This window comes from Leptonychotes weddellii, chromosome 2 (genome assembly GCF_054177405.1).
Source record: "Leptonychotes weddellii isolate Sample4059 chromosome 2, ASM5417740v2, whole genome shotgun sequence".
Taxonomy (NCBI): domain Eukaryota; kingdom Metazoa; phylum Chordata; class Mammalia; order Carnivora; family Phocidae; genus Leptonychotes; species Leptonychotes weddellii.
Window position 1 is genome coordinate 117,954,911 of NC_138370.1, and position 22,616 is coordinate 117,977,526.

At 38.1% G+C, this 22,616-nt stretch overlaps 2 protein-coding genes across 23 annotated transcripts in view; one reads left to right on the forward strand and one right to left on the reverse strand.

Annotated features, from left to right (window-relative positions):
- Window positions 1–396: 396 nt before the first annotated feature.
- On the reverse strand, window positions 397–21,654 carry THAP9 (THAP domain containing 9). 4 transcript variants are annotated; one of them, XM_081812237.1, is made up of 6 exons: window positions 21,457–21,598; window positions 18,707–20,347; window positions 15,736–15,931; window positions 14,031–14,334; window positions 12,717–12,867; window positions 397–6,555 (listed from the first exon to the last, which is right to left on the reverse strand). In XM_081812237.1, exons 4-6 carry the CDS (start codon window positions 14,176–14,178, stop codon window positions 4,578–4,580), a joined length of 2,277 nt encoding a protein of 758 aa, XP_081668363.1. In that variant the 5' UTR covers window positions 14,179–14,334; window positions 15,736–15,931; window positions 18,707–20,347; window positions 21,457–21,598; the 3' UTR covers window positions 397–4,577. The 4 variants fall into 4 exon arrangements, with proteins under 4 accessions (XP_081668363.1, XP_006741947.2, XP_081668364.1 ...); XM_006741884.3 differs by lacking the exon at window positions 18,707–20,347 and having other exon boundaries at window positions 21,457–21,654; XM_081812238.1 differs by lacking the exons at window positions 15,736–15,931; window positions 18,707–20,347 and having other exon boundaries at window positions 21,457–21,592.
- Window positions 21,650–22,616, forward strand: part of SEC31A (SEC31 homolog A, COPII component) — an 85,665-nt gene continuing 84,698 nt past the window's right edge. For all 19 annotated transcript variants that reach the window (XM_081812218.1, XM_081812219.1, XM_081812220.1 and 16 more), the window contains exon 1: window positions 21,650–22,287. The gene's annotated coding sequence lies outside the window, so the exon portion shown is untranslated. The remainder of the gene's footprint in view (window positions 22,288–22,616) is intronic.

Consider the following 22,616-nt stretch of genomic DNA (forward strand, 5'->3'; position numbering starts at 1 on the left):
AAATTAAAAATTCTAAATAGTAAGTTTTATGAAAGCATTTAAGGCATGCTTAGTTTTTACTCAAAAGCAGTAAGAAAATAAATATATTCAGGGTAATATTTACTGTAAGGCCACACACTTCAACTCTGATTATATTATCAAATGAAATCTGGCAATGGATAAAAAGAATGCATTATGACCAGGTTGGGTTTTATCTCAGGAATAAAAGGTTGACTCAACATTAAAAATAAGCAATGTAATTCACTGTAGCAACATCAAAAGAAGTAAAACTATATGATCATCTCAGAAGTTGAAGGAAACCTCTTGAATATACTAAAAACTGCTGAATTATATGCTTTAAAAAGGTAAATATTACAGTATGTAGATTATATCTCAAATGTTTTTCAAAAAAAAAGGTGCAGAAAAATTATCTGACAAAATTCAAGACCCATTTATGATTTAAACACACACACACTCTCTTCGGCAAACGAGCAAGAGAAGGGATTATCAACCTGAAAAGACCATTTACCAAAAAGTCTACAGCTAACATCATATGAGTGATGAAGACTGAATGGTTCCCCCTCAAAGACTGGGAACAAGGCACTCTTGGTCAACATTGTGTTGCAGGTCACCGTACATATAAGGTGGGGGGAAGGGGAAGAAAACACAGATTGGAAATGAATAAGACAGTATCTGCTGGTGGATAATAGGACTGCCTACATAGGAAAATCATAGCAATCTTTAAAAAAAAAAAGCTACTAGAGTGAGTTTAAGCAAAGTCAATATACAAAACTGTATTTTTACATAGTAGCAATGAACATTTAGAAACAAATTTTTACAATTACCATTTATAGTAGCACCACAAAACATGAAATGTAACAAATATATACAAGATCTGTAGGTGAAATGTAGAAAACATTGATAAAATGAAAGAAGACCTTAAAAAAAGATATACCATGTTCATGGATTGGAACATTCAATATTATTAAGATCTCATTTCTCTCCAAATTGATCTTTAGATTCCACAAAACTCCAGTCAAAATCCCAGCAGGAATTTTTGTAAAAATCAAGTTGATTATAAAATTTATATAGAAAGGTACAATTAGAATAGCCAAACATTTCTGAATAAAGAACAGAGTTGAGAGACTCCCACCTAGCTTCAAGAGTCATATAAGGCTAATCAGGTCACTGTGGTACTGGTGAAGTGTTAAACCTATGGATCAATGGAACAGAACAGAGAACCCAGAATTAGACCCATATATAAGTGGTCGATTTTTGACAAGCATTCAAAGGTCATTCAGGGAAGAAAGAATAATCTTTTTAACAAACAGTGCTGGGATATCCATATGTAAAAATATATGAAACTCAACTTATACCACAGACCAAAATTAACTGAAAATGGATCATAACCTAAATGCAAAACCTAAAGCTACAAAATACCTAGAAGAAAACATAAGAAAAATCTCTATGGCCTTGAGTTAGGCAAAGATTTCTTAGATATGAAACTAGGTATGATCCCTAAAAGAAAACTGATAAATTGAACTTAGCAAAATTAATATCTGCTCTTCAAAACACACTAAGAAAGTAAGAAAAGCTACAGACTGGCAGAAAATATTTGCAAAATACATCAGGGCACTTAATATCCAAAATATGTAATTAACAATTAAAAAACCCGACTTTCCAAAATATGGGCAAAAGACTTGAACAGACCTCTCACCTAAGATTATGTGGATGGCAAATGATCCTATCAAAAGATGCTCAGCATCTTTAGCCACTAGGAAAATGGAAATGAAAGCCACAATGAAATATCACTGCACACCTATTAAAATGGCTAATTCAAAACAAAACCCTGGCACTACCAAATACTGGGAAGAAAGGAGAGCTACTGAACTTTCATACACTCCTCATTGGAATGCAGAGTGGTACAGTCATTTCACAAAAAGAGTTCTGGCAGTACAACGTATACCTACCATATTACCCATTGGTAATGGATACAGCACATTTTTATTTATCCATCAGTTGGACATTTAGGCATTTTCATTTTTTTAGCCATAATAATGCTATGAAATTTGTGTACAAGTTTTTAAATGGACATGTCTTCATTTGTCTTGGGTATATGCCTGTCAGTAGAACTGCTGGGAATATGGTAACTCTGTGTTTAACTAACCCTTTGAAGAACTGCCAAGCTGTTTTCCAAAGCATCTGCATTCCCACCAACAGTGTATGAGGGTTTCAATTTCTCCACATTCTTGTCAACACTTGTTATCTGTCTAATAGCCATCCCAGTGGGTGTAAAGTGATACCTTATCGTGGTTTTGATTTGCATTTCCCAGACGGTTTAGGATGTTGGGTATATATTCATGTATTTATAGGCCATCTGTAGATCTCCTTTGAAGAATGTCTATCCATGTTCTTTACCCATTTTTCAAACTGGGTTATTTGTCCTTCATTATTGAGTTATAGGAGTTCTTTGTATATTCTGGATACAAGTCCTTTATCGGATATATTAGCAAAAATTTTCTCCCATTCTATGGGTTGTCTCTTTCTTGACAGTATCCTTCAAAGCACAAGTTTTTAATTTTGGTTAAGTCCAATTTACTTTTTGTTGTTTATGTTTTGCGGGTCATATTTAAGAAACTATGGCCTAATCCAAGCACCAAGGATTTACTCTATTTCCTTCTAAGAGTTTTTTAGTTTTGCCTTTTACATTTAGGTCTTTGACCCACTTAGAGTTAATACTTTTGCATGTGGACACCCAGTTGTTCCAGCACTATTTGTTGAAAAGTAGGAAAGATAAATTTCTGAAGAGAATGTTTTCTCTGAAGAAAAAAGGACAAAGGTGCTAAGTGGAAAATATAAACTAAATTACCCTAATCAAATATGAATAATTTATTTTAAAAATTCACTGTAAAGCATATCATATGAAGTAAACCTGATATCAGACTTGAAACACTTTCACTAGGGCAAGAGCAAGTAACCATTAAAGACAGTGAAGGAAATATGTGTGTCTTCCATGTTCGTCCAGTTTATCCAGCATTTGAAGAAATAAGGCAAAACACTAATTTCTTAAACTACAGTATATATTAGTACAGTAGTAAAATGCAACAGCAAAGAACAGACACCTACAGATATGAACCTAGTTTTAAGTAAAGTTCAGGCCAAAACTTGGATTTATATAAACAATAAGTTAAAAGGTGGTGATTTACAAATAGGCTTCCTTTAAATAAGATTTATCCGGTGCATCTAAACTCATTCTATTGCAAACAAAAACCACAATATCTAGACTTCTCAGCAATAGCTCTTGTATAAAATGTAGTACAACTCTGGTTACATCTCAAAACTTAAGCCTTTGTTTGAGGTAGAACAAACAAACATATAAAAATATACAATTTAAGGAGAATTTCAATTAATAGAACTCAACTTTTACCTGGTCATTAATCTTCTGCAATTTTAAGTTTTCATATTAACTGTACTTTGTGAATACTCACTCAATGACAAGAAGAGTAAATGTTTTACACACAGAGATGAATCATGTGTTTCTTTTATCCATTTCAAACACTCCCCATATGTGAAAGTACATATACCTGTATGTTTTTCTATTCATCTTTTCAACTCTGGGTGTGAGAGAATGGAGAAAATTGTTCTTTGTATGTTTCCATCTTCAGATTATTTAAGCTCCTCTAAATTTCTGAAAAAACTCATTATATAATGAAGACAAATATTTTCATAACCATTGTCTCAACTGACCATCTTTTTCTAATTTATTAATCGTACGGCGTGAATCCCATTATTCACTCAACACTGAAAATACATTTATTTCAGCCTCCCTGCAAACACAAGGAGACTTCAGAAGGAGAAGTTGGAATAAGGCTTCTCCTCATTCTCTGATGGGCATCGGGCTCTTCCGGTGGTCAAGTAAGTACCCACTCTATTACTCAAAAATAGTGTTTCCAAGTCCAAGGACAATGGATTATGAAAATGACATCACCTATGTACTTCCCGGACTACATTTCCCAGCTTCGTTGCAGCACATTTCTGTTTTAGGGTACCCTGGCAAAGGGATTTTGTGGTATTTGGTATTTTAAGTTAGCCTAATTTTCAAACCACATCTTAATTTTCTTATGTAAGTAAAAATTATATCCAAGGTTTTATAGGTATTCTGTCAACATTCCTTTTACCTTTTTTTTTTTTTCTGTCAACATTCTTAAGAGCTGTAAACCAAAGCACTTTTAGGGAAGGTAGTCTATCTGTAAGAGTCAATGTTTTAATGACTCTTAGTTGTTATCCTCTCATTTAAAATAGACTGAACAAGTTAAAAGTACATCCAGTCCCATTAGTCAGTCTTGGAGTAGTATATTCAAAAGCAGCATCTGTTGGCTAGTCTGCTCCTACTGACTTACAGTTTTCTACGATCCAAGTAACTGAAATGCTGCAAACCAAAGTACAAGATTTTATAATACGCATAATTAGAAATTCTAATTAAGTCAGAATTACAAACTTGTCAACTGTGCAAAATGGTCAATTTATAAAATACAGTAAGTTGAACTTTAAAAAATGTTGACCATTCTTCATAAAAACTTTGACATATTTTAGGTCCCTCATTTGAATGGATATCCATCATTACTTAACAAATGCCTGAATTTATTGGTATTAGCAAAACTTGAACATCTGTAATCCTGTAAAGGCGACCAGTGTTTCCTTGACAAAGTTTTCATTTCAAGTCTTTCTGAATGGTGTTTTAAAGGGTACTGCACTACATCTTTAGCTCTGATCTTTAAGAAACAGATTATTATATCCTTTAGTAACTTTACGAAGTGATTGATGGCACACACTTCTCCATCAAAGAGATGCTCATCTAAGTCTACAAAAAGATAAATATGCCCAGAAAGCTCACATAATATTTCCTGCTGGAGATACAATTCTCTCTGTTTAGGAAGTAGTTCATAGACTGCCATTCTTGAATGGGTTCTTACAATTCGCTCACAAATATTTATGACTTGACATAGACTTTCCGAAGGGAAATGCAAACCATTCTTCTTTTTAACACATAACAGCGACCCAATTTTAGCAACTTTGAGATCCGAAGCATAAAGAGCACTGATGCAGTCCTCACAAGTTAAGAGAGCTGATAACTTATTTGCAATATAACCGGCACAACAGGTGAGTTTTCGCCTGTGATCTGACAGATCGAGTAATGCCTCACTTAGAGAACAGTAAGACCAGTCTTGGCAAATATCCTCTTTGTGAAAAAGAGTCTTTATAACACTGACACCATACTGACGCTGAACTGTCCAAAGGGCCAAGTCTGTCCTTCGAGCAATTGAAATGTCAAGGATGCTTACTTCACTTAGAAAAACTTCATCTTGTAATCTGTATCTGGTCTCCAAATTATGATAAGCTTTCTGGAATGCCATACAGGTAGGGTTAGAACTGGTTACTAATACCTGTCTAAGCATCTTCAGAAATAATTCCAGATGGTCTTGACTGAATTTGTAAGTCAGAAGATACGGAAAAGGCATGACCTTAGGGAAAACATAATTCTGGTAGAGCCATTTTAAGCTCTCAGCATTAAGTAAAAATCCCAGGAATCCTAGTTTTCGCTTACCTTTAATTATTTGATTGTTGCTAGCGTCAGATAATGTCACAAAGATAGTCTTGGCTTCAATTAGCACACGATTAATTTTACTGTAAGTTTCAGGCAGTAGAGGGCCTTTAAGTCCCTTTCCATAACAGTTCCTACTATTAAAGATGTCAAACAGGTTGTTAATTAAGCGTAAAAAATGGACGGTACCAATACAGTTTTGAAAAGGAGGCAGGCCTAACGACAGCAAGCACTCCAACGCACTGGCCACGCTCTCACTGAACACTTGGGCAGCGCAGTTCATCTTCAGTACATGGTTTTTCAGATTTGCAAGTTTTCTTGGGAGTCTTTCCATATTTGCTAATTCCTGTTCCCCTAGTGCTCCTAACTCCACAAGGTGCTGCCAATGTGCTGTGCCATTAATGAACTGAATGCTTTGCAAATTCTGAAATGCGTTTCTTATTAATCTGAGCAAGTGGCAAGAATCAAAGAAGTATGCAATCTGTTGGCTAGAAGATGAAGGATGCTGAAACGTACACTTCATGTTGTCTCCGTCGATATGTATCCCCAAGGCTTTTGCCATCTGAACACTGTGAGCTGTAGCATCAGACGTAACAGCCAGAACTGTGATCCCTATGTCACTCAGTTTGCCGATGGTAAGACGCAGCAGCTGAGCTTGCAAATATCCAGATGCCCTGTTTACGAAAAAATAACCAAGAGGCGCTCGCCAGTGACCAGAAATACCCACTGCCATTAACAAAATCGTTTCAGAGGCGAGGGGCGTTTCATCGGCATCCAGTGCACCGAGGCCGAAGTCCATAAACCCTTGCAGACGGTGACTGTTAGGGTCCCACTGGAGCTGCTGCTTGAGAGAGAGGCCTTTTATGGTCAGTGAACAATACTGATAGAGCTGCTCTCCCTTCTCCACTCTTCGCTGAAGAAAAGAAAAAACGTTGCTGTTGAAACCTGGGCTGGGTTTGCATTTGGATAACCATCTGGAAAATGGGAAAAAATGAAAATGATAAAATTCAAATGAAGAAATAAAAGAAGGAAAAATGCCTTAAATGGTACAAAAGTAGGGGCGTCTGGCTGGCTCAGTCAGTTGAGCGTCCAGCTCTTGGTTTTGGTTCAGGTCATGACTTCACAGTCCTGGATCGGACCCTACGTCGGGCTCTGCGCTCAGTGTGGAGTCTGCTTCAGATGCTCTCTCCCTCCCCAGTGAGTAAGTAAAATGTTTATTTTTTTAAAAAAGATTTTATTTCTTTATTTATATTAGAGACAGAGAGCACAAGCATGAGAGGTGGCGGGGAGAGGGAGAAGCAGGCTTCCCACTAAGCAGGGGGCCCGATGTGGGGCTCGATCCCAGGACCCCGGGATCATGACCCAGCCGAAGGCAGACGCTTAATCGACTGAGTCACCCACACACCCCCAAATAAAATCTTTAAAAAAAAAATGGTCCTAAAGTAGCCTCAAATCCCTATAGAAACAAAGCCAAGTATAAGTAGCCAAATTCTACAGTTATTTTCAAGCATGCATTCATATAATTACTGTAAAATAAGAAGGTAACAGAGAAACTCAGAGAGGTATTTCAAGATGCAAACATACCACGAAGCAATTTTCTTGCTCATTTACTTTTTAAAAAAGTATACAAATCAATTACCTAGTTTGTTCTCATTGATGTAGTTATAATTTAGATCATAAACCGGTCTTACCTATAAATTCAATGAAATGAGAAAACTGCTGAAGGGGAAGGAAACTTTGAGAGTATCTAGCAGATCTACCTCATTTTACAGATTAGGAAACTGAGACAGAGGGAGAGCTTGAACCACATAGCCCTTACTGTGCTGCTAGCTCTGCACAAACAGGAAACCCAGCTTTCCCAAGGTCCTGCTCATGCTTTTCCCTCCACTCCCTGTAGTCTCAAAATTACGCCCTCAGGGACAATTAAGGTGTCTGCATCTGTCTGCCCTACACAAAGTACCTACATTACTACCTTGGCAGTTCTTTTGTAGTGTCCCTGACCTTCCCAGACTCCTGATTATGCTTTCCTATTAATGTTAGCCTCTGTCTTCAGAATCCTTTTCATTTAGTTCTAATTTACTCTTTCTAATTTGTTAGGGTCAGGAAAGGCAACAGCCAAGGTGAATCACTGTCTAAGATAAGACTAAATGGATTCTGAAGTAGAGACGGAGTGTTCATCTTAACTGGTTTACTTTAAAAAAAAAAAAAAGATTTTATTTATTTGACAGAGAGAGAGACAGAGAGCACAAGCAGGCAGAGCGGCAGGCAGAGGGAGAGGGAGAAGCAGGCTCCCCGCTGAGCAGACCCCGACCTGGGGCTCGATCCCAGCACTCTGAGATCATGACCTGAGCCGAAGGCAGACGCTTAACAGACTGGGCCACCAGGCGCCCCTGAAGTTTACTTCTGTAACTCAAATGACTTGGGGGGGGTATATTTCTTTCCATTTTTTAAAAGATTTTATTTATTCATTTGAGAGAGAGAGACACAGAGCACAAGCAGAGGGAGGAGCAGAGGGAGAGGGAGAATCAGATTCCCCGCTGAGCAGGGAGCCCAATGTGGGGCTCGATCCCAGGACCCCATGATCATAACCTACACCGAAGGTAGACGCTTAACTGACTGAGCCACCCACAGGCCCTCTTTTTTTTTTTTTTTAAGATTTTTTATTTGAGAGAGAGAGAGGGGGCAGGCATGCTAGCATGAGCAGGGGGACGGGCAGAGAGAGAGGGAGAAGCAGACTCCCCACTGAACAGGGAGCCCAATGTGGGGCTTGATCCCAGGACCCTGTAATCATGACCTGAGCCAAAGGCAGATGCTTAACTGACTGAGTCACCCAGGCGCCCCAGGGGAGGTTATATTTCTGATTTTTGGGCTCTATTCTAAGCTGCCAAGGTTTCTTCTTGGACAGCTGACCTCTAATTGAGACTCTAACGTACCTCCCTAAGTATTTCAGGACAGGGCTTTCCAAATATTTTGCTGCAACCTAAAAGTTCCATAAATGAAATTTACCCTCACTACATGCCACGCACACACATATATAACATGTGTGTATATAATGCCAATTATGACCCACTAAATTGATTTCAAGATGCACTAACGGATTTGAAAAACACATTTATAGGATGCAAAAGACATATTTTGATTTTAAGTTGCTTTCAACCTATTTAAGACAAAAATATTAATCAAAAAAATTTTAAGTATTAATCAGCTGTTGATATTTTAAAATAGTAAGATAATGACAAAACAGGGCAATGCTATAGCCCACTAGTACGCTGAATGCCCTTTGCAAATGTGTCTCCAAATTTTAATTGTTAAAATTTTTTTTTCTTGCGTTAGGATTCCTCAAGTGAACACCAAAGATGCTAACCGTGTTGCATATGGAATCAGTATGTAATGAAACTACTTCATGCCTCTACGTAAAAGTTTTTATTTTAAATAGGCTAAGAAGGGACGCCTGGGTGGCTCAGTCGGTTAAGCAACTGCCTTTGGCTCAGGTCATGATCCCAGGGTCCTGGGATCGAGTCCTGCATTGGGCTCCTTGCTCAGCAGGAACCCTGCTTCTCCCTCTGCCTGCCACTCCCCCTGCTTGTGTCCTCTCTCTCTCTCTGACAAATAAAATCTCTAAAAAAATTAATAAATAGGCTAAGAAAGCTTACGTTCTTTGACTTTGATTTTTAAATGGAATTCTAAATGGTATCTTAATGTTCATAGCTACGAGAATGAGGTCTTGAATATCAGACAGAAAGATATGTGGCCTTGTTTCTAAAAGTTTTTGTAACTGAGAGTGGAAATACCCAAACCGTTTGTGACTTAGAACTGTAGAGAAGTGACTGATTTCTGTCTCAAACCTTTCTTCCCTCTCAAAATGAAAAAATTTTTTGATTAAAAAAATGTGTCATTTTTTTACAAAGTAAAACAATACCAAAAAGTACAAAAAATAATAGTCACTTTAATATTTCAGGGACGTTCTTCTAGATTTATGTATATACACCTAGATACAATTTTCAAAATTTATACTGAATCTACTTTTTTTACTTAATAGTAATGTTACAGAAATATTTTTCTGTGTCCTTAATTACTGACCTACCGCAATTTAAATGTGTACATGGTATACCATAGTATAGGTAATTTAACTAACCTATATCGAAAGATGCTCAGGTTGTTTCCATTTTTTAGAAAATACAAACAGCACCGTACTGTGTACTTGGGTGCACATATACACATGTACGTATTCATGTCACTTATGCAATTCCTAGTAGTAGGATAGAAAGGTAAATTTACTTACACTAGCATTGAAATGAATGGATTCAACTTTTTTTTCTAAGATTTTATTTATTTATTTGACAGAGAGAGAGCACAAGCAGGGAAATAGCAAAGGGAGCTCTAGAGGGAGAAGGAGAAGCAGTCTCCCCGCTGAGCAGGGAGCCTGACATGGGGCTCGATCCCAGGACCCTGGGATCATGACCTGAGCTGAAGGCAGTCGCTTAATCGACTAAGCCACCAGGTGCCCCTGGATTCAACTTCTATAAGAAATTAAAAACAAATTTTGGACCTCTGGTGCACATAATTGGGTGAATCAATTTAAAATTAATTCACATTCCCAAATTTTCTTTCACAGAGTTTTTACCAATAATTTACATTCTCATCAACATGATCTTTTAAATTAAACAATAGCTTATTTATGGAGTGATCATAGGGAGTCCACTGTGTGGCTTAAAACTCTGCCTGGAAAAATTACAGCGCCGAAGAGCCATAATGCTGAGCTGAGTGTTTTTCAAGACTATTAGATCCTCCCATGGTCTTGTTTACCTTTCAATCTCTCATATCACTTTCCCTATTAGAGGGAGCTAATTTACTAAATTGCAATGAATACCTAAATAGAAAATTAGAAAAAAATCTGTAAGATCATTCCATATCTATCACTGTTACAATAAGGAAGGCTAAGGATGTTATGACATTCTTACAAAAGATATGTGAAAACGAACCTTTAAGACCCAAAGAACTGAAATTATAAGAAGCAGAGCTCTGGAAAGGTTCTGGACATAAAGAATTCAAGAGGGAACTGAAAAAGATCCAACATCAGTGCACAGAAAATTAGAGAAGGGACTGATAGTGGCTAAGAATTAGAGAAAGATACAACAAGTAGAAATTAGTGAGGGAGGTACCTGTCTGAACCAAGGGTTTTTAAAAATGTAAGTCTGGCTTGGTCTGTCATCATCTAATTGTTTACCATATAACTATTTCTCCATCATCACAGAGGAGAAAAAGCAACTATTCACATTTTCTCCTTTCTCCCCAAACTTCTTTTATCTCCTTCCCCAACTCTCAGCTATTATCTTTTTAAGTAGGCTCCACGCCCAGTGCAGAGCCCAATGTGGGGCTTGAACTCACAACCCTGAGATCAAGATGTGAGCCGAGATCAAGAGCAGGTCGCTTGACGGATTGAGCCACCTAGGCGCTCCTCAGCTATTATCTTTATGTCACTGAGAAAACAGAAGCAATCCAATAAAAACTCATTTTCCTGCCATCAATCTGTTAACCTACTGAATCTTATCTCCGCTTTTCTTCCTGTTTAAATGAGTGAATTGTCCCTGTTCCTCATTAAAGCCAGACGTCTCTCCACAATGGTGTCAGATGTTATCCCCCACAATTATCCTTTCTCCCGTGCATCACCAATTTTCTCCCCCACTAGATCATTCCCTTGAGCACGCAAACACTGAACAAACTGTGCTCTCAACAGACGCCCTCCCCTCCATCTATGTTCCCTTCGCCCCCACAGATCCATATCTCTGCTCCTTACATAGCAAAACTCCTTGAGAATCCATAATCATGGTCTCTCTTTCTTAGGCTTGATCAATATAAATAAACGTCCAATAGCTGGAGAATGCCCCGGTTAAGTAAGGCACAACTTCCTGATACTATGCAGTTGTTAAAGATCGTATATGTAAAAAACTAATAAATCTAAGAACAGGAAAAAGACTGGAAGAAAATTCCCTAAATGTTAATAATAATTAAATGAGTGAATTGTCCCTGTTCCTCATTAAGGCCAGATGTCAGTAAGGTTCAGAAACCACAGGAAGGAGTTGGCCTATAGGTTGTGGGTAATGGGGAGGCTTATGTTATGCATCAGGAAAGTGACTATTATCCGGCTGAATTGTGTCCCTCAAAAAAGATATATTGGAGTCCTAATCCCCAGTACCTCAGAATGTGACCTTATTTGGAGCTATGGTCTTTACAGAGGTAATCAAGTTAAAATGAGGTCATTAAAGTGAATCCTAATCCTACATGACTGGCCCTCATAAAAAAGAGGAAGTTTGGGCATGAAACACACATATATAATGGAAGATGATGTAAGGAGACACAGGGAAAAAGACCACCACCTACAAGTCAAGAAGAGAGGCACAGAACAGACCCTCCTCCCTCACAGCCCTCAGAAGGAAGTAACCCTGATGACACCTTGATTTTGGACTTCTAGCCTCCAGAACTGTGAGACAATAAATTTCTGTCATTTTTAAGCCAAATACATACATACATAGGCATCTGTAAAACCAGTGATAAAAAAAAAATAGTAAAAGTATTACTTTTATAAGACATTACTGTAAAGCCTCTGTGTTATTTGCTTATAACACAGGGTTATAACACTAAGAGTTATAAATACATCTATGTATTTTGACCACAAATCCTACAAAATTATTTACCAAAATCTCCTCCCTGAACAACCTGCCCCAGGCATCAACTACAGTGCTTACAAAAATGCAGATTTTTGTGCTTAGCCTCAAACCAATCGTGACAATCTAGAACTGTTCCAGATTTTCTAGGATACTGATATTAAAACTGCTGAAAGGTTTTAGAAGTCCCCGAACTACTAAAGTATATTAGAATCCAGATTTTTTTTTTTTTTATCACTGAGAGTGTCTCTGCCATCTGGAGGATGCAAAAAAATTGTCAGACTATATGCCTTCATTTTGTTGGTGAAAATCTTGCTGCTGTGATAATATGCAAATACCACCTAAAAGTTTCTAAAAAGAGAAAATGGATTAATAAATGAGAGTATAAGTACGAACAGCCTTAACATATAAAATGCAACAAAATAATAAAATACTCGTTTTCTTTGACATCTAAAAAGTAATTCACTTACGTCCTGAGGATGGAAGAATGAGGCAGCTTGAGAATCTTTCTTACATAATCATAGACTTTGCTACTGCACAAGTAGAGGGTACATGCAAACTGTTTCATTTCTGTGGAGTACTCAGCTGTTTCTCTCCAGTTATACAACTCCCACTTAAAATCTGTTAAAATAAATTTATTTATTCTTTGTGATGAAGAGTGTATACAGTAACATTTTCGGGTACAGATCATAGCATTTGGATGTAAATGCAGTGGGCATCCAAATCCAAATCCAAATCCAATCACAGTTTAACTGAGTTTGTTCAAAGGTTAATATCCAATCTTAGGGCCTCCTGACCAATTAATTCCTCCTGTTCATCTTGGATCATTTCACTCAAAAGAGAGAAGAAAAAAGTTTCCACTTGAATCACTATGTTTTACTATTCATTGGCAGCCTAAGTGGAGAATTTTAGAGGAATAGGAAAGAGAATGAAATAATTGGATAAAGCGAAGTCTCTGGGTTATGAGTATATTTATTTGTTTTATTTTGTTCCCTAGTCACCATTTATCTGAGGGTGAAAATGAGACACAAGAAACATTTCTGAGGATAGGATGCTATTCAGATTGAATAGACAACCTTGCCTACCTTGAGGAAAAAAAAAAAAAATCCTCTTTCCTGGTGGGGATTTCTATTTATTACCTCTGTTCCCCTACTGGAAAAACACAAAATATTCTCCTCCTTTGAAGATACCTACTCTTTTCTAGAAACAAGACATACTTTTTTTTCACCAGAATGTAAATCCAAAATTTCTGCTGCTTTCATCAAAGAGTAAGTCGGCAATACTTATTTTGTCCCTCTTCAAATATCTGGTTCACAAAGAAGAGTAGGTAGTCTTTCCAATGGACATATATATCCTCTATATTTGAGAAAATAATATGGACCCTCATAGAATTTTCAAGCTCAAAGGGAACTGGCAAAATTATCTGGTTCAACTCCACCACAAAAACACTTTAGTGATAAATTATGTAGCAGTTAAAATTGCTTATAGACAATTTGCAGTAAAATGAGTGCTTTATAAAAAATGAAAAGTACAGTATATGGTATCAACCGTATGATCTCATCTCTGGGTAGCAGGGTTATGTGTAATTTTTATCATTTATATATTTCTTTGCTTTTCCTATAATAAACACATTACTTTGAAAGCTGGAAATACCTAAAAGGATTTTGGCAACTACTTTTCCTTCTTTGTGCTTACCCCGACACTTCATGTTTCAGCGAAAAGCACATTTTCATAGGCAGGAGCAGAGTAAATACTTAATGGTAATTCGGAAAAGGGGAACATACCTGAAAACTGTGCTCGTAGCAGACACTCTGTCTCTTCAGAAAGGAGTTTCTCTTCTACTAGTGCATCAATTAATCGTAAGCCCTTTCTCTTCTTGATCATCCTGTAGTTTTTTACAGAGACCAGTCTTTTTTTGGACACTTGGAGCATCTGTTGCACCTCAGCCAGCTTCTCTGCACCTATTGTCAGAGGTCTCTTTAAACTGTAGTTATGGTCCTCAGTAGCAACCTCTTGCGAATTATCAGGAAGTGGCTGTTTGAGGATTTTCTGTCTTGCTTTACCTTTAAGGTGTACACCCTGCAGAACCTGCAAGAGAAACATCAAATTCAGGTTATTTTTTGAAATTACACAGAAGACGGTCTATAAAAACACCACTAAATGCAAAGCACTCACCTGGTTGCTGTGGAGAGTTAATTATGAAAGAAAAAGGTCAGAATCTCTGATTTTTTCAAATATATTTATAGGAAAATGTGAAAAGGGTTTTTTGGTTTTTTTCATCTATACAGAAATAGTAACCTGATGCTGAAAGTTAACATGACACTGAAAGTGTCTGAAATGGTTAAGGTAACAACAGAAAGGTGGTAATTTGGGAAGGCTTCATGGAAATGAGTTTTGAGTAGTTTTTTAAAGGAGCAATAACGTGACTTAACGGAGGGGACAGGAAAGTTATTTGTGCAAAAAGGAAGGCATAGTGGACAGAGCACGGGCTTTGCAATTAAGACTGATCTGGGTTTGAATCCTGGATCCCTCATTTATTAGCTGTCACTAAACTTCTACAATCCCTCATCTCCTCATCTGTAAAATGTGGATAATAATACCGAGTTGTTTTAAGGATAAAATAATTTATGTAAATCTTCTGGCACAACGGCCTGGACTACTGTAGGTCTCAGTAAATAATAACTATTGTTGATTTTACACAAAAGCATGAAAGCAAGTCAATTTCTCACTATGCAGTAGTTTGAAAAGAGAATTTGAAAAAAGAATACAATAGTTTGAAAACAGAATTCAGAGCAGTTAGATCAAGTGTAGAAATGCACAATTAAAAGGAAGCTCTTAGAGCTTATGAGTTTGGATTTGACACCAACTACATTCTTCTGAATAGAGGAATGAGACAAAACAATACTGAAAGGAGATTCCAATGGATAAGAGGGAAGGGTAGCATCAGGATAGAACAGGTAGATGACTACTGCAGGCTGTGCAGACAGTGAGGAGCCATGTATAAAAGGGTGGCCAAGAGGTGGCCAAGAAACGAAAGAATGTAACACGAGTACTGGTAACTGACTCATGGAAAGCCCTCTCTTTTCTGTATATAACTCTCTATATCAATGCTAATAATTAGGTACATTTTTGGTCAAGATCAATAACATTTTTGGAGGAGTCCTAAAAAGGCATCATTTCAAAGTATTCTGGAAACTGTCTCACACTTAAACAAAAGCCTGAATTCTAAGGCATCTACTAGTTGATTCTTGTGATCAGTTTAGTAATCTTAATGTGTATCTTGACAACGATTTGCATATTTATACCTAATTTTAAAAAAAATTCCAATATTACATATAGATTAAAAAAAAAACCCAAAATGAGTTTTCTAAGCATTTAAAATTATTGGATTTATTTTAAGACTTAGGATTTTTTTAAATCTCATGTGTGGTATCTTGGTTTTTAAAGGCTCTGTAGAATTTAGGTTTTTTTACACCTAGATTTAAGTACCTTGTATAGAGAAACAGAAGGCACAGCTCCTTTTTTCAGCTTTCTTCTTATGCCATATGACTCAAAGTCACTTTCTTGAAAATGTTTGGAACATAGTATAGCACCTGGTCCTGGGATCCAAATCTTTTTGCTTCTGGGGTCCACACGATTAACAGCCCTGATCCATTTTGAGCGCTGTATGGTATCAGTTGGAAATCTACAGCAATCATATTAAAGTTCCATTAACATGAAAATATTATAGTAATACTACAGTAGTATTTATTACATAAACCCATTTATTATTTAACTGCTTTACATAAACATCAAGTCCAGTTAAAGTTTAACTTACTCAATCTGATTTCATTTTTCAAAGTTCTTTGGTTTTTTTGAATCCAAGACTTCAGTATCTAAGTGATCTCATTTGCTTCAATTTGTACGAGGGCAATTCTCATATTAGATATCCTACCATATTTTGTCTTCACTGCCTACACTTAACAGAATTTGCTCAAATTTAGTATGTGCATCTTTAAACACATCCACAAATTCTGTGCTTCTCCTCCTATCAAGGGATGGAGCCTAATGCCCCTCCCCTTGAGTGTGGGTTAGAGTTAGTGATTTGCTTCTAAGAAATAAAAAAAAAAGCAGGAGTGACAATGGGCTAAGTAAGACTAGATAATAAAAGGCACTTGGTCCCTCTACTGAATGATTTTTTCTCTGGGGGGAACTTCTCTGCCATGTAATAAGCAGTCCTATAGAGATACAGGTCTACTGGGCAAGAAACAGGCTTCCAGCCAAAGACCATGTTGAGTGAGCCTTTCTGAAAGTACACCCTTCAGCCTCACCAAGTGTTCAGAAGATTCTAGTATTGGCTAACATCTTACTGCAACCTTATGAGAAACCCTGTAACACCCAGTTAATCCACTCCTGAATTCCTGCCCTCAGAATTCATGTGAGATGTTTGCACACTGCATTTTTAAAAAAATTTGTTACTGAGCAGTAGATAACAAGTACACTTCCCATACTCAGTTTTCCTCTTTTTTTGAAAGGCACCACTTTTTTCCAGCCTTGAATATAAAAATTACCTTGGAGGTCTCTATTTTTAAGCCCAAATTACTATGTTTAGAAATTGTGAGGAAAAAAAAATTATGAAACTGATATAATGAAAATCACAAAACTACTCTTTCTGCACCTTCTTCCTTGATTTGTCCTGGGGACAGATCTACAGGTAGCTGTGTGATTTTTGTATATTTTAACTTAGGTTTTAAAGCATGTAGTTGTTATGAACTGAAAACTAGTGAAATTTTTAAGTTCCTCAGCTCATGGTTAGGGAAATAATACAGCAGTATAGTAAAACAGAATTCTGAGATATTGAATTCTGAAAGAATTGGAAAGAACACTGAATTGGAGAAAGAACACTGAATTGGAAAACCTGTATTTAAGCTTCAATGACCTTTTATCAGCCATGTGGTATTAGATACCTCTCTCAATCTTTGAGCCCCCTCACAGGGTTGTTGTAAGGGTGCACAATGCGACAAATGCACTCAAAAGCCTTTGTAAATGGTAAAGTACTACCCAGAGTTTGTTCTTTCCTAGGAACAACAATTCCACTTTCAGGATTTTCATTGTATTGTTCCAGGAAGATAATGCTACTTGATCAAAAGGAAGGTCTTTTTCTAATAAAGGCGAGGCAAATCTATCTCTTTTCACTGAGTTCCTTTCTTCACTAATGGCACATGCTTGTGAGGCAGCTCTTCCACAGACTGGGTGTAGTCTCTAACCACACAAAGGACAGTAAAAAGGTAGCTAGTCCACCAAGTTCTACTACTAGCCTGATCCTCTGATGCAGTTTCCCGACTGGCATGCCTGCTGACCACACCCATCAATCCCCTTAACCCGTGGAATGGCCTGGGCCATCTGGAGCCCTTGAAGTAGGTATAACAAGCCAGTCCCAAAAAGCTCTGTTGGTTTGCCCCAAAGTACTAAACAAAATGAAAGGGTTGGGAAAATACTGTAGTCTAACCAGCATGACTAGTTTGAATTCCAAACAAAATTAAATTGGTAATAATAATTGATACTACATTTAAAGCATTTACCTTGTGCCACAAATATACGTGTGTGTGTGTGTGTTTAAAGTTTATTTAAGTAATCTCTACATCCAACCGTGGGGCTCAAATTCATGATCCAAGATCAAGAGCTGCCCACTCTTCCAACTGAGCCAGCCAGGCACCCAGGTGTGTGTGTGTTTTGAAAACTTACTTTTAGTCTTACAAAAATTATGCACGACATGCGTTTTTATCCTTTCACAGAAGATGAAACCAAGACCAGACCTAAGTACAGCTACCAGTAAATAGTAGTTGAAATTGGAATTCATGTCTCCCTATTCTAAAGCCTCCTCTGGCAAAAGAAAAATCCTAAACCAATCATCATCTCATATATACATTAATGAATTGGTTTACACTAATACAGAATCCATTTTCTCTCTCCTGCTGATTACGCCTTTTTTATACCACCGGAAGAAATTTACCTTTGGCTCCCTGCATATATTTTCCAGAAAAAGTGGCTAACAAAATCCTTTCTACAGTGGTTGCCTCTGAGGAGAGAGAGAAAGGATTGAGGGGGTAAAGTTTTAACTATAACTGTAACTTAATTCTCTTTTAACAGGAAAAAAAACCCCTGAAACAAGGCAAAATGTTAATATCTACTTAATTCTAGTGGTGGGTACATAGATGTTTGTTATGTATTATTTTTTGCCTGCTAGTATTTTTGAAATGTTTCATAATTAAAAGTTTAAAAATAGAATTAATTATATAATTCAGGTAAAAACTCTTCCAAATTATCATACACATGTTAGTTATGAAATAAATTGTTTAATTGCTTTACACCAACAAAAACAGAATGAATCAAAGTGTCACTTCTTTAAACTTGCCAGTCCCATCCCATATTTAACCATTTATGTGTCTAAGTTCCAGTATTCTCTTAACAATTTCCACACCTTTAGTCATTTTGATTCATGGTTTTCAGCCACAGCCCCTTGCCTGTGTCCCTGCAACATCTTTCACAACTCTGGTAATGGTGCTGGGGATGTTGGGGAAGGCTTCAGAAGAGATAATATTGGAGCAAGAACTGAAGTGTCGATAGGAGTTTGCCATGCAGACAGTGGCCACACCAAGCAGATGCAAAAACACAGAGATATAAAATAAATACTGGATCTTACTTCATAAAGCATTGAAAAATAAGTTAATTTGGAAGCTGAAGAGGGTTAAAGGAGAGTACAGAGGTAGCTGGTACTGGTTACAGATGGGCTGGAAGGATGGCTAGAGGTCAGGTCATAAAAGATCTTTTATTCTCCAGTAAGTTTGGGATCTATCCTTCAGATCAGTGACCTCCAGAGAATGCACTCATCTACTGAGATTTGAAGAACATATTAGAATCCATTTTTGTAATTTTTTGCCCCATCCTTTGATTTGTGTTTCATAATATATATTAGTACATCACTTCATGTATGTAATTTATAAATCACCATGCATATATCAGGGGCCTGTACTCTAATTTCCTTATGGAGAGGGCTCCATGATCAAGAAGTTTGAAGATGATGCCTCCGGGCAATGGCAAGTTGACAAATTCTTTCCCATGTTACCTTTTGCTGAACCCTTCTGATCAATACTACCTTGTTGCTAGGACTAACATCATAGTATTCTAACTCCTCTCCCTGTCTCTCCTTTCTCCTGCCTTCCTTACAACTTCCTAGGTATAGGAAGACAAAGATGATTCCCTCCCATTCATACATAAGGACATGTGTTTCATTCAGCACACATATACAATAAGAGAAAACAGAGGGAATGTAATTCACGTTTGGAAGAGAGGTATAGAAGGAAAGGCTCCACAGAGGAGCTTGGACTGTGTCTTTTAGGCACTGAAAAGTTCAGATTAAAATCCTTTCTTCAGGAAACTAGCATAAAATTTGCATTTTTAGAAAAATCATTTCTGGGAATCAGGAAAGTGGAATGAATGGGGAAGAAATCAGCCTGGAAGAATCATAGCAGACTACTGTAATAATTACATCACTTTCTTTTCTTAAAATTAAGCAGGTCTTACTTTGGTCCTCAATATATAAAATAAACAAAAGCAATAAACGAACTCTTCCTCATTTAAAGAACCTAAGAAGTCATAAGAAAAGCATGGCAGCAAAAAATTGAAAAATTAGAGAAAAAGGAGATAAGTAGGGACACAGTGTCAATAAAATCAATGGAGGTGAGAGTTTCATGGAGTAGCTGATATGATTAAAAGTTAAAAAGAGGTCAAGAGAAGGATTTAGAAGAGCTCACTTAGATTTGGGAAGATTACTGGTGACCCTTTGTCAGTGCATTAGAGCAGTAGTGACAGGTATCTGGCTACAATAGCTTGAAAAGTCAATAGGACTTGGGGAAATAGGTGTATGCTCCTGTTCTGAGGAGCCTGGTTATAGAGGGAAGGAGTGTTAGGGTAGTGCAGTTGTGCACATCGGCTCAAGAGTTTGTGAGTCTGTTTAAAAATGGAAGCAATGTGAGCATGCTCATTGACTTAGACAAGTGATCAGCAGAGAGAGCAATTTAAAATAAAAAGAGAACAGGAACAAATTGATGGGGAAAAATCCCTAAGGAGGAAAAAAAAATACAATTACAACAGCTTAGTTGGAGGAATCAGTCCTATTTAAAAAAACAAAACAAAACAATGACTACAAAAGGCCTACCACACATAGTTGAAACTCCTTAACCTTTTCTTTTTAAATGTCTTCAAGCTACTTTTCCCACTCCTCTGGTTATCTGCACTTTCCTTCCCTTTACGTTTGTCCATACTATTCCTATTTAAGTGCTATCTAACTCCCAGCCCCGATTAAATTCAAGGTCCAATTCAAATACCACCTGTCCCATAAAGCTCTTTTTGATCTTCTCATAAAGTCCTCTGTCAATGGTTTAACTCTCTACATCTCCTATTACCTTAGTAGACTACCTCTTTTTGAAGTACATTTTTTTTGTCTGTGAGAATCTGTTTTATTCACTTTTCTACTTCCCATTGTGCCTTGAACTTTGATTTGAATGATATATATATATCACAGGTGGACTACAGATGTGGGTTTAAATTAGACTGCTCTGAAAATCTGCCCCACTCTGGAGCCAAACGAAACTTCTTGCCATGACCAGATGCAGCCATTCTGGCCGGCCTTGTAGAGCTCAGTCAATTCTACAGAGTAACTTGCAATGACAGGCAGTACTGGTGAAAACTCATCTACACTCATTCTCGTGAGCAAGCCACACACTCTAATGGAATCGAACACCTTCGACAGTTCTCCCAAACTGCCCTCCCTTCCCGTCTCACGTTAAATAATAAGACGACCGAAAGGTCGAATAACCCCCTTTCGAATAACCCCCGCTAAAAGCCATTAGGTAAGCGGTAGGCAACGAGAAAGAATCAGCAACTTAGAGGTAAACAATGTGCGGGAATAACCTTTCGAATAACCCCCGCTAAAAGCCATTAGGTAAGCGGTAGGCAACGAGAAAGAATCAGCAACTTAGAGGTAAACAATGTGCGGGAACAGCAGGAATAACCTTAACTCTCAAACTTCCCCCGTTCCTTTCCTCCACGCTACGCACGTCACGCCACGTCACGTCAACGGCGCGACGCACGCCCGGCCCCGCCCCACCCTGGCCTACTGCCCGCCAGGCCGTGCTGGGAGTTAGACAGCCGGAGGCTGCTCTCACGCACTGGTGAAAGGAGAGGCCGCGCTCCCGGCTCAGCACGGTGTCCCGGGTGCTGCAGCCCACTGCCGAGCAACTTCGGGTCATCTTGCTACGTGGGGCTCCACTTTGGGTGTTCCCGTGACAGCATTAATCGCGACAGATTTAGCTCCGCCCGTGGGCTCGGCGGCTACGACCTTTATTTGTCGGAAAAGGCGGGCTCTTAAGGCGCAAGACTCCTACCCTTCCTCTTCGTGGGCGCTGCGCTTGACGTCGTGACCAATCACAGGCCACGTCGCGCCGCCGCAGCCAATCGGAAAAACCGGGGCATTAAGACGAGCACTTGACGGCTCCTCCCTCTCTGTTCGAGGGTGGTTAGTGGCTTTAGTTGTTGATGGCCTCGTTTTCCTCCTGTTTCAACCCCATCTGGTTACATCCGATGCCATCGGGGTTCTTGTGAGACAGAGCTTGAGAATGCGAAGCGAAGAGGCAAGGGCAAAATTGAGGCGAATCCAGGAGCATGCGGATAGGTCTCCGGTGCGAGCTCAGAAAGTGATTGGAGGATATGGCTGGGGGAAGAGATGGGAGAGGAATAAACGCGGTGCCCTAGAAATATTGAAGACAAAATTGGGACCAAAATAAATTATTTACTGAGAGGCATATCATTTCCTTGCGTTTTATTTGGTAGTTCCTTGATGTGCAGATAATAATATAGGAGCTGTTGGTATGGTTGGCCTGAGATAAGTGACCCCGGAGGAGCTTGAATGAGAGTGAATATGAGGATACGTCGGCTTTTAATTCAACGAACCCTTTTCTACAAGACCCTTTGTCACTATGGGGGAATTAAAAAGGAAATAAGGTAAGGTACTTGAGGCTCTTGGCGGTAGCACTTGTATAGTGGGGACTCGTCAGTAGTAATACGAGGAAGGAAGGGACAATGAAATGATTTTTGGTTGGGATGTGGGGCATCATGGATAACTTTCAAGGAGTGAGAAGGCCTTAGAATGATGTCTTGTGTAAGCTTACGGCATGAGATTTAAGTTTTCATAGAAGAAATAAATTGGGACCAAAATGGGGCGTAGTTTATTTTGTATCTTTGGAGATGTTTAGCATATTAAATGGCTTCTTTCTCTCCTGCTAAACATTGGAGGCCCATTAAGGAAACAAAAATGTTTGTACTTTCTATTC

Bases quoted from the DNA above. Each gene is read 5' to 3' on its own strand.
- THAP9 (XM_006741884.3), bottom strand. From the start codon at position 21,536: ATGACCCGAAGTTGCTCGGCAGTGGGCTGCAGCACCCGGGACACCGTG. The intron at 15,932-21,456 runs GTGCGTGAGAGC...TGATTGCTGTAG, and splicing joins CGCGGCCTCTCCTTTCACCA to ATTTCCAACTGATACCATAC. The intron at 12,868-14,030 runs GTATGTTCCCCT...TTATTTTAACAG, and splicing joins GCTACGAGCACAGTTTTCAG to ATTTTAAGTGGGAGTTGTAT.